An 11980-nucleotide genomic window follows, 5' to 3' on the forward strand; every position below is an offset into this window, starting at 1 on the left:
GCTCTTTTATAATGGGGTTTCATGCTGCAACTGCTTCGGAACCAATTTAGGTATAGAAAATAGAAGCCACTCCACAGCCAGGATAACAAAACAGTAAGGCCCAAAGTAAAATAAAGCAACAGGAAGTAAGGAAGCAAACAGCAATGCACAACAGGAGAGCAGCTAGTCAAGTATAGTAAGCAGAAGTTCCATATTTTTGAAAGAAAAAAAAGTTAAATATTTCAGGGAGAGAGGCTGGTCAGTAAAGAAGCTGAGTCAGGGGCTTTTTTCTTCTACCTTGTACCCAGGAACTGATTTGGATACAGATCGTTTGGAACCCTCTTTTCTTGGTGTAGAATTTTTCTCTCTTGTTTTTTGTCTTCCCTGAAAAGGTTCCTCCTGGTTTTCAGGGGCGCATTCACCTTCAGACACATTGCCAGACGAGTTGTCCTGTAACAAAAACACCATAATTTTGTTTGTTTACTTGGAGTTGACAAAGGAAAAAAGAGCTCTTTCTAAACGTCACAGCCAAATGGAGTAAAGAGGAGAACCATACCTTCGTTACGTTCAAGATTAGGGATAGGACACTTGTTCACCACAGAGGTCCCCAATGAAATAACTAATAGCCTGATCCTAAAATTCAGTGCTCTGTGCTAAGAGTACTGACGCTTACATTTAACAAGTCATGAGAATGGCACAAGGTTAACTAGAGCTCCTCCAAAAGTAACAACAGGCATACAGATAATAATACAAAAATATCTCTAGTGCTTTATCCTTACAAAACACTTTGGCAGCAACAGGGTATTTATCCTCTGTAATTAGCAATCTTCTGTTAATCAAAGACTGAATACACACATGCATACCAGTTTAGCTCACCGAATTGCCTTTCATTTTCCGCTTTTCATCACCACGCTCTTCTGCATCATCTGAATCCCCATCACTATCCAGAGCAGGCAGTTCTGGATCTAAAGGGGGCTCATAAAGAGCTGTATTTAGCGGCAAATATCGAAGTTCATCTGGAGAGTATCTGAAATGAAGACATAATTCTTTTCAGTACCATTTTTCATTTATACTGATATTTTGATAAACACTGTGTAGTGACAAACAGTGATACAAACAGGCTGGACTTCAAAAAATTCTTTACAGCGACTCATCTCTGATGAATACATTTGTATCTAATAGGTCACAAAAGCTGTAAAGAATACATACACACATGGATATATCTATTTATTTATAAAAAAATATCTATACACCACTATTCATAAAAAGTCACAGTGGTTTACAACATATATACACACACTATAAAACCATATAAAAACTTAAAGTCGGAAATCATTAACTATTGCAGAAAGATATCTTCTCAATTGCCTCATAATCGAGGTGACACAGAAAAATTTTCAGCAGCCTTTTAAGTCAGACAGAAGGTGTCTACTGATTCTCTGTTGGTGGAGCATTCTACAATACTGGGCCAATGACACCAAAAGCACAATTTCTTGTTGTCACATAGACTCGCCAACTTGGGGGATGACAAATGATGCTCCTGCAGAAGATCTCAGTGATCGAACTGGGATATAAAGGTTCAGGCAGTCCCTAAGGTACCTGGACCTAAGTTGTTCAGTTCTTTGTAAATTACTACAAGGACTTTGAACTTGGCTTGGTAGTAGATGGGTAGCCAGTGCAGATATTTTAACAATGGTGTCTCATTTCGTCAGCCACGTGCTCCCAACAGCAGTCTGGCTGCCACATTCTGCACCATGTGGAGCTTCTGAACCAGGCCCAAGGGCATACATATATATGTTTACCATACAAACGTCTGCACACCATTGCTATGCTATTTACACAAATATTTGACTGTACTGTAGAGAGATGTTTACAGTGTAATCCTATACAAGTCAATTCAGAGGTAAGTTCAATGGGACTTATTCCCCAGGTAAATGTGTGTAAAATTACAGCCTTTTTTCACTAACATTCCAATTTTATATTGAATTGGCATAGCTTTGTGAGCTTTCACTTTTATACATATAAAAGCCTAAGGATCCAAGAACTTTTGACGATTCTGTAGAGTGAACCAGGAGTAGTGTTCTCTCATGTGTTAAGAGCCTGATCCTCTGAAATCAAACTACCTCTATACAGCACACAATGAAATAAGATGGGAGTAAAGGCAAAGCCCCAATCTGATTCAGTTGATCAAAAGCAGGAAATTAGAACTAAGGAAACTTCACTGAACCTGAAAAATCAGCTTTAGATGTTATAAAAAAACCCAACAGACACCACTTTTTGCCCTTCCACTCTTATTTTTCAAAGGATAACTTATACAGGAGAGACACAGAAGCTTTAGAGGTACATAAACGTTCACCATTCTCTCACCACAAGCACTTTCCCAAGCTGACCATTATACTAATCCTGATGTTGCAAGCAGAAAAAAAAATCCTATAGAGCTTAGTCCTGGCCCATGTAGACAAAACTGCCCACACATGGAGGGGAGCGGTTCCATCAGAAGGCATGAGTTCCTGCCTTGCTTTGTGCTCATACACATGGACACTCCAGACCACTGCAACAAATGAAGGGAACAAGTCCACCTCCCATTTCCCTGTACAACCCGCCTCACAAACATTTCTTCAATAAGCAGAAGGCTGAAAAGGGATATGACAGGAATGCAGAGGCCTCTTATTTCTCACATCAGCCTACTGGTGGCTGGTGCCCATTGGGATTTATATGATGGAAGGCAGAGAGACCAACAGTAGGTGGCACCACAGCCGATGACAGGTGGAGCCAACTAATTCTAGTTTTGTCTCCATCTCCCTCCCTGTTCCACAGGGATTGTGAGAAAGAAGCTGACAGACAGGGCCAGCCCCTAGATTGGTTGCAAACAAGAAGATAGGCAGATGGGGGCTGGCTAAGGGCAGAATGAAGTTAGTGGGATAACACCGCATTCACCCTAATAGAGCAACCTCCACTGCATCAGCGTGATGTAGCATCTGCATGCACCTCTATGTATACACACTGGGTGATGGGACTGTGATGTCCATGGTCTTCATCTGTACTGGAGATGGGCTGCTTCTGGGAGGAAGGGTAGGATATGCATTTATTTAATAATACAGTAGGGCCCCACTCATATGGCAGGTTACGTTCCAGGCCCGTACCAAAAAGCAAAAACCGCCGGAAAGTCAGGGCTGTGGAGACAGTACGCCAGTCCTTCGACTCCAACTCCTCTATTTTTCTACTGTCCGACTCCAACTCCTTCATAAATGGCAAATGTAACTAGTAATAACACATTTACTGTAGTAAAATGGTAGCACAAAGCATTTCATCACCACCACGTGAACCCAGAGCTTGGAAAAGTTACTTTTTTGAACTACAACTCCCACGAGCCCAATCCCTGGGGCTGATGGGAGTTGTAGTTTAAAAAAGTAACTTTTCCAAGCTCTGGATTCACCTGGTGGTGATGAAATGCCTTGTGCTACCATTTTACTACAGTAAATTTGTTATTACTAGTTAATATACATTTGCCATTTATGAAGGAGTCGGAGTCGGTACATTTCTACCGACTCTGACTCCACCCAAAATTGCTCCCAACTCCGACTCCACAGCCCTGCAGAAAGTGGGGCCCTACTGTATTCCAGCCGCTGCGCTCCAGCTGACAGAGATCAGCTGTAGCGTGTGAGCTTCCCACACTGTCAGCTGGAGTGCAGCCGCTGAAGCTCCCCACGCTACAACTGATTGTCCTGCTGGCACCGCCGTATTAGCGGAACACCGAGAAGTGGGGCGCCAACAAGCAGGACCCTCCTGTAAACAAATAAATAAATGTTTTTAAGATGTTTCGTTTTCATTGTTTTATTGCTTGTTGTTTGCTGCCCTGGGCTCCTTTGGGAGAAAGGACAGGATATGCACTTAAATAATAATGATGATGTTGATGATGTACCCAGAGGGGATCGGAGCACGTTCATAGTTTCCAAGAGCATTTCTCATGCTTATGCTGTAAACTGGGGGCAAAGAGAAGGTAGCTTGGGCTCAAGTATTAAATCATTGGGCAATCTGCAGAAGATCTGAGGATTGTTTAAAAACAAGCAAAAAGACTTCTTCCTGCCTGTTAAGTTAGACTGCTGAAATTAAGAACCCTAAGCCTAGATTTGTGTGCGTGAAAGTCTTGTGAGATCCCTTCTGGCCTAAGCATGCATTCAGAGGCATTCTGTTCCTTAATTCTAAGGAATACTCTTGAGCCACCATTTTGCATCTGGCTCTGATTGGTGGATCTCTAAGAATTGTAGTAAAAATGAAGTAGGTCCTGAAAGTGTGAAGTTTGCCCACTCCTTCTGTAAACAAGCTGCACCTAGAAATAAAACTTATTCTAAACCATGAAGTACAACATTTACAGTGCTGATGCAGAGCCAGTGTATTTCATTATTTTTACTATACCTTTTATAGTACTCCTGAAACTGGCCTGGTATGAGAGCCACTGGAAAAGGACTAACCTTTGTCCTTTCTGTAGGTAAGATTTTATATTTTCCTTGAGGCACCTGGATAATCTGGATTGTTAATACAAAAAATAAGGAGCTCATGTTTCACATTTTGTGAAATGATTTGTTTTCCCATATGATCATCATCTATTTAAAACCATTAATTTGTCAGTAGCACCCCACCCTCATATAAAACATACCGTATCAGAATGAATGGATCCAATTCCCACATCTTCTATACAACAAGCAATGGATCATACACTTCCTGCCAACTACTGATTAAAAAATTCTGTAAAGATGTATTAGGATTGTGTGTCCCCATGCACATGCAAAATAATGTAACCCGGGTTTTATCTTTATACAGATGTATGCATGTGTTTCCTAGATCACAATGGTATGGAATATGCACAACTGGTAAGAGTATCTGAAGTATGACACTCCATTCATCATGCAAAAAATTTTGGCTGGCAATTATGTGTATCAGCCTAAGGAGAGAGGGGATTATGGGAAATAACATCCAGGGAGGTATCCAATGCACTTGTTCTATTAGTGCAAGGTTTTATGCTTGCTCAATGGAACTTTCCCCCTCTCCTCACACCTCACCCTCCCCAGATCTTCTCTGAAGGGTAGGAGGAAACGCTAGAATGGATTTAGGGATGCACAGGGGGAGGAGAGGAGGGTAGGTTCTGTTCGACAAGAGTGAGTCCTTTCCCCAATGGAACAAATTACTACACTGGATACAAGCTCCATACTCCTAACCCATTTTACATTGTATGTGTGGCTGGGAGAGCAGAGGGAGGCGAAAGAGAATGGCCCCAGTACCCCACCTAATTAAGGCCTAAGAATCACACCTTGAGTAGCTGTTTTCCTATGTGCTCCTATGCTTTAAATAAGTTAAATTTTCTTTATCTTTTCAATCAGAACTGAACACAAAAATAAAATGTAAAGAATGCATGTATAGTTAAAATGCATTAGTTGTATATTAGTTGTATAATTGTATATTTTTGTATGTTTTTTTTACCTATGTGTAGTTTTTATTTGTAAGCCGCCCTGAGTTCCAGTTTTGGAAAAAGGGTGGGGTAAAAATAAAGATTCATTCATTCATTCATTAGTTGTCTGGATGCAAGTGTAAAAACAATACTGATGATTCAACTTTCATATTGTTTTGGTAAAGAAAAGGGGAGAAATTGTTCTGGGAGTAGAGCAATATGGGGATAAGAAAAGTTAGCTGTGCATCTCAGAACATCTGGGCAACAGAGGGTGAGCTCAGTGATTTCTGTCTGAATGACCCCATACCCAATCAGAATAACCCTTCAGTGTCTGAAACCAATAGTGACTATTGAGCTAGTCTAGAGGCCAGTGTGCATTATCTGAGAAAACTGAATTCAGTTCCCTGGTCAACCAAGAACAAACTGGGCAACTGACTCCCAGCTGTATCGCCAATGTCCGGCTTAATTTTAAAACAGAATGGTACGTTTTGCGAGGGGGGGTGGGGAAACAGATCTGACATAAATTTACTGTAAACAAGAAGCTACCAACAGTCATTTAAGCAAGAAAGTTAAGCCATCCTACATGTGTCTGTAAATCAAAATAGGCCCTTCTTTCTTCCATTCGTTCACGGTTTAAGTTGCTGTTGAACTCAGCGGCTTTCTTGGCAGCTTTCTTAATGTATTCTGGAACTTTACTTGCTTCAACTTTTTGTGTGTTCTGCTGTTGCAATTGCTGAAACAATTTGTTTTCATTAGTTGACAAGTGGCAGAAGTTACATCTCCCAAAAGGCATTCAATATCATGCTTTAAGTCTGTAAAGAACTTAGCAAATAAAATGTGAGAGATTACTTACAGAATACTCTTTATAGTGATCAGTTATTCGTTGACGTTCTTTCTCCTGAAGTATGACAGAGTACTCAGCATGTTTGGCAGGGTATTCTTTAATCATCAAATCAATTACTTCATCACTGCGTAAGGCTGTTAGACCTAGATTACATCAAAAAGTTACTTGTATGTTTTTGTAAGAATTATTTTAGTAAAGAGACAAAAATAAGGCCTTTGGTTTTTTGGTCTTTTTTAAAGATTAATAACCATCATAGTTTTAGAGCATCAGTACAATGGAAATTGTGTGTGGCAATTGCACATTGATCCACTCCATGGAACTTCAGAATTAAGTTTTGAAGTCTCCTATTTTTAATTGCTTTTTAAAAAAGATATTGTTTTATTGCATATTTTAAATATGGATTTTTATATATTAATGTTGTAACTGATTTTTATACTTTGTAAACAGCTCAGAAACCTACTTTGGCATTAAGCAGTTATATAAATTAATAAATAACAATATAAGCATAAGGCTGAGGTAAGCATACTACATATTTGTTTGTAGTTTATTCCCAATCTAATTTAAGCAGAGTAGTAATCTTTTGAAGAACAGTTTTCACATCTTCACAAGTTTGCCACTTAAAAAAACAAGGTTACCATTTAAAAGTTTATCTACATTTACTCTCCTGTAAATGTTTAAATACTTCATAAAAAACAGGAACAATAAGTCTTTTTTTGTCCTTACCTAAAGTACACTGTGTTTCTGTAATGACATTTAATTCTCTGAGGTAGAGTTTCTCTTTGTGAGAGAGATCTCGTCTTTCTAACTCTCCAGAAAAAGGGAGGAAAAGTAGTAAAAAAGAAAGTGTAAAGGATTTTTGCAACTTCTCCAAATGTATAAAACAAACATAGCTTTACTAAAGTTAAACTTCACTTAAAAAGTTACTGTTGCTGTCATGGGAAACAATACTAAAATAACCCATGCGTTATACTTTTGCCTCTACAAATTCAAGATGCATGTTTGTGTGGAAAAGCAAGTCAGTACTGCTTACCCTACCCACCTTCCAACCAACTCAAGAACAGGGGCAAGTCCACTTATATACACAAAAATGGGAACATGCTACAGAAAGTCTCCAGCTCAAATGAAAAGCAGCTAGACATTCAACAGGTAGCAGTGGAGGAGATGCAAGTGACTTGCTCATTCACCTGTTGGGCTTATTTTGCAATGTATAATGCATGGATTCATACATCATCTGTGGCACAAACCACATGTGCAGCTCCCACATCTGACCATAAAGAAGATGTGCGATTACACAATTGTACAGGAAGCACAAGCCATTTATGATTCCTCTGTTGCTCGGCTATAAGCCACCTCAGAGGATTTCCCCACACTGTATTTTCTCTGAAGCAGTCAGAACAGCACTGAAATAGTTCAGATCTATTCTTTCTTTTTTTTGCCAAGGATATTGTCATTTCTACAGACCTCTTTTAGTTGTGCAATGTTCTTTCCAATTTTGGGTCATTCATGCTCACAGTCATACTGAGAGAAAGCTCCTTATTGTTCCCTTATTAACACAGGGGGAACCTGAGATTGAGTGAAAGTGACTAGCTCAAGAGCATCAGTTACCCGAGAAAACCAAACAACTGCACTGTTCGTTACTGCAACAAACAAACAGAAGATTTAAAAATGAATAAAATTGCTGAAAACTCTCATCTATTCAAATCCCAAGTCAGACACCCAAGACAGCAGACAAACACTACAAAAACAACCCTTTTAAATGTAAATCATGTTTTCATAAATCTCAATGAAAAAAAGAGACAAAACTGCGTGAAAAACAAAGGGGAGCCCCAAGAGCCCCTGTATGAAGACACATTCATATATCACGGATACGAACATCGTGTATACATACATACATGCATCTCAGTCATTAGGATCCTGTGAATGTGCCCTCTGGTTTCACTGTTTGTTTATTTTTTAAAGTCCATATTTTAATTTGTAACATTTGTAACAGAATACCTGGATATTTTCGCTTAAAAGAGGTCACTCCCAAGTATTCACTGACTTGCTCTTGAAGCATATAATATTCTCCCGTTTCATCAGGTGGCCATTTGTACTCTATCAAGTTTTCAGCTGGAAAGTAGCTAAAGCTAAACACAGAAAGATGAAGCATGAAAAAAGTGGTGAACTCCACAGTCCTTCATTGCAACCCACATGCAGTTACCTGTTCTGTAGCAGCAAGTATTTTGTATTTATATTGTTAACTATTTGCGTACCCTCGGGTGAAACGGCAAGATGATTTTTTAAATATAAAGTTGTCCTTTATTTGAGAATATAAATAAATAAATTTGCCCTTCATTATGAGATAAACTTCATGGACTACATTTCAACTGTTAGATGTTACAATGTCCCATTTTCAGGTTTATTGTGATTTATGCTATACTTCTTTTTTTCCTTTTTCCTATTTAACCATAGTTTAAGTTTCTAGGTAGAGTGAGAATAACTTAATTATTCTGAGGTACACTTTCAGTACCCAATTATGAGGGGGAAAGAACTGATGTTCTATATTTAAATTCTTCCAGTGGCCATAATTTGACTACATGAGTACAAAATTTCAGATCTCTAGTTCATGGGGCGTTAATAAGCTTCTGCGTAAGCACGACAGTGAAGATCAAGCGCATGTGTTAAAATGCTGATAATACCTAAGATCCTGACTTGAAGTTTCACAACTTCGCGAGCTGTCCCCTGAGCCCATTCGTCGCCTTTTAGATGGTTGGCTGCCATCATTTGAATTCTCTTCTGTATCATCCTGAGATGAGAGCAAAGTGTCAAATGTTGAAAAGCAAAGCTCCTAGCACTCAAAATGCATACTCATCAAAGACCTGGAGTATAAGTCTTAAAGCCCTAAATCAGGAGTAAGGAACCTCTAGTGCATGGCACACATCCCCATTCAGCCTCTCCTTGGCCTCACGCCCTTCTTCCTAGCCCCCTGTCACCTGGCATCTCTCGATGCTTCCCCTCCCCTTTTCTAACACTGGGAACTGCCACATCAAGGCACATTTTAAGTCGTATATCCCGAAGCTTCTCCACTGAGGCCAGAGAATCTAGGTGGTGAATGGTCTTGGGAAACAGGAAAATTGATTTGAGTATGATCTCAGGGTAGGATACTAATTTGGGGGAAATAAATTAATTGGCTAGAAAATCTGGATATCAAGGCAGGGGAGAGAGAGAGGCAGGGTGGCCTCATCTACTTCCAGTATGTGGCCCTCAACAGATTACCACCCCCCCAAAAAAAGTGTTCGACAAAAAAAAGGTTATCTGCCCCAATCTGAAATAGTATGGGATCTAGCTGTTTCTTTTATTTATTTACTGCATTTGGAAAGTATCCACCCCTTACCAGAAGTTCTTTGGCTGGCTCACAAAGCAAAACCAAACATTAAAGTACAGTATAAAACAATTAAAATAATAGCAAATTAAAACATGATTAAAACACAGTTTATAACTCAATTGTAAAATGATCTCCAATTCCAATGGATTCAGATCTCCAACTCCAATTGATTCAGACATCAGGTGCTGTTAGGGACATTCACTGTTGCTTCCCCATCCTATAAGAACAACCCACAGAGTCACTTGGGGCAGCTATACTTTCAAGGATGCAAATGAATCAACATGCAATCCAAGAAGAGTAGATTTTCTCCAGAATCTAATATAATATAACAAAGGATGCTGGAGTGGGATACACTTCTTGAATTAAACTCCTTAAACTAATGGAATCAGATTATCCCAGGGCATATATTGCTGAGATGTGTTGTAATTGCTGAAGGAAGCACAAAGTATCTGCTGGCCTTCAATAAAATGATACAGCTGCAGGAGGTTTCAGCAACTATATTCCTAAATATACAAACTGAAAAAAGAATCCCACTGAAAATCAGCGGGCCTTACTTCCCAGTAAACAAGTTTGTAGGGGGAAGTAACCATAACAGGAATCTCACAGCAGGATACAATGGTGGAAGTTGCACTCTATACTACTGCTCCAAATCTTTGCATCATACACGTCCATTTTCCTCACACACACTTCTGAAATGGGGGCATCTTGCTGTGAAATGTAAATGTTGTATTACTGATAGACTAAGGAATGAGTCTGTATATCATCAAGACCGACCTGCTGGGGAACCTGTAGTCCTCAGATGTTGTTAGACTCCAGTGCCCATCAGCCCCAGCCAGCCTGGCCAATGGCCAGAGATGATGGGAGTCCAACAGTACCTGGAGGACCACAAGTTCTCCATCCCTACTATATATTTATATGCACTGCATCAAACCCTAGTCCCACGGTACAGTCTGAAGGAACACGATAACTTAGCAGCCCCAGTTCTGATCTGTGCCTGGATACCGAGATTCATTGGGCCAGCCCCTTTCCCTCCCACCCTTTTGAACTCCATGATGACGGAAGACCAGTAGGATAGAAATGAAATGAAACCAAGAAATAACCGAGGGAGGAAGCGAGGAAACCGAAAGGTCAGGGCAAGCGCTCCAACCCATAACTCCAGAAGGAGGAGCGGGACGACTCAAGCAAGGCTTTGGGGAGACTCGACAGACCTCTAAGGCATTCGCTGGGCTTTCGTTTCTTCAGTGATGAGCCCGGGGACCGGGAGGCGGCCGAGGAAAGGGGACAGTGGCTGCCTCCTCGGGAGCTGCTCAATTCGTGGTCGCGAGTCCGGCATTATTTATTCGCCCATTTCTCTCCTTCCCACCCCAGCAGGCCGAGCCGTCAGAGGGAGATCCCGGGCCCCTCCCACCCAGCGCCGCGGTTCTCCTCACCTTTAAAGACTGGGCTCCAGGCGTGGCCGGGTCGCTGTCACATACCCGCGGAGACAGAACAGCCGCCATGTCCTCCACCACTACCGGCCACAGTTGGGCGTGGCTAGAGCGGCCGCTTCTCTTCGCTCCACCCAGCCTCTCCAAGTCTCACCGCGTCGAAGAATAGCGCCACCTGCTAAACTGGATATGGCAGCGCAGCCGCTGTAGCGCCTCCCGTTCCTTCGCTGGGTTCTGGGGAGCCAGTAGACGCGCTCCGTATTGCCGTCTGTAACTTGCGGTAGAAGTAAAAGAGTCTGATCGGGTTGCCTTAAAGGTCCAGACTCCAGAGTAGTTTTGGAAATATAGGCAATATATAGCGAGCATCCCCCTTTAAGTGTTTGAAGTTAGTGATATGTCAGGGCTTCGTTACAACGTGCAGCCCTTTTTTCCAGACCCATTTTAAAATCTGATTTCATGATTTGGATCCAGAGAAACGCACCCGCAACCAGGCAGATCTCGGTCCGATTTGGGGGGGGAGCCCCTCCTTCCCTCTCAACCCCTCCCCCACGCGGCACTGCCCCCAACTCTCGGGAGGTCCGCGATGGGAAACTAGGGGCTGCCCTCTCTCCAGCATATCACAGAGCTGCTGTTCAAGAAACACAAATCTATGGTGCCCTTGGGTATGTGAAACTAGTTGTATTTGGATCCTTGCTTGTTTGAAAGAAGATATATGAATGTATAGAACTCATGATTAGTTTAATATGTGGTTTCTCACCAGTTCAAACTCCTTGTCTACTTATATTGTAAGGTGTCTGGGATAGTCACAGCCATTTCCCACTACAAAGTGCACATTTAACCAAATGAAGAAATAGTTTTTAAAAATTGAAAGTGTGTAAACCATGCAAAAGAGAAAGCATCAGCAGAAAAAATGCAGGACT

The 11980-nt window shown here is 41.1% G+C and overlaps 2 protein-coding genes across 3 annotated transcripts in view; one reads left to right on the forward strand and one right to left on the reverse strand.

Moving 5' to 3' along the window:
- PHF10 (PHD finger protein 10) overlaps positions 1-11357 on the reverse strand; it is a 19457-nt gene extending 8100 nt beyond the window's left edge. Inside the window, exons 1-9 of one of the 2 annotated variants that reach the window (XM_061624426.1) lie at positions 11064-11357; positions 8948-9054; positions 8265-8395; positions 6993-7076; positions 6279-6412; positions 6009-6158; positions 4396-4505; positions 856-1006; positions 277-429 (exon numbers count right to left, since the gene is read on the reverse strand). In XM_061624426.1, the coding sequence (XP_061480410.1) occupies positions 277-429; positions 856-1006; positions 4396-4505; positions 6009-6158; positions 6279-6412; positions 6993-7076; positions 8265-8395; positions 8948-9054; positions 11064-11132 (1089 nt within the window). In that variant the 5' untranslated portion in view covers positions 11133-11357. The remainder of the gene's footprint in view (positions 1-276; positions 430-855; positions 1007-4395; positions 4506-6008; positions 6159-6278; positions 6413-6992; positions 7077-8264; positions 8396-8947; positions 9055-11063) is intronic. The other variant, XM_061624427.1, reaches the window with a different exon arrangement.
- The window catches only part of ERMARD (ER membrane associated RNA degradation), a 38218-nt gene continuing 37523 nt past the window's right edge, over positions 11286-11980 (forward strand). Inside the window, exon 1 of the mRNA XM_061624423.1 lies at positions 11286-11722. The gene's annotated coding sequence lies outside the window, so the exon portion shown is untranslated. The remainder of the gene's footprint in view (positions 11723-11980) is intronic.

The sequence above is a fragment of the Rhineura floridana genome, chromosome 4, assembly GCF_030035675.1.
Source record: "Rhineura floridana isolate rRhiFlo1 chromosome 4, rRhiFlo1.hap2, whole genome shotgun sequence".
Taxonomy (NCBI): Eukaryota; Metazoa; Chordata; class Lepidosauria; order Squamata; family Rhineuridae; genus Rhineura; species Rhineura floridana.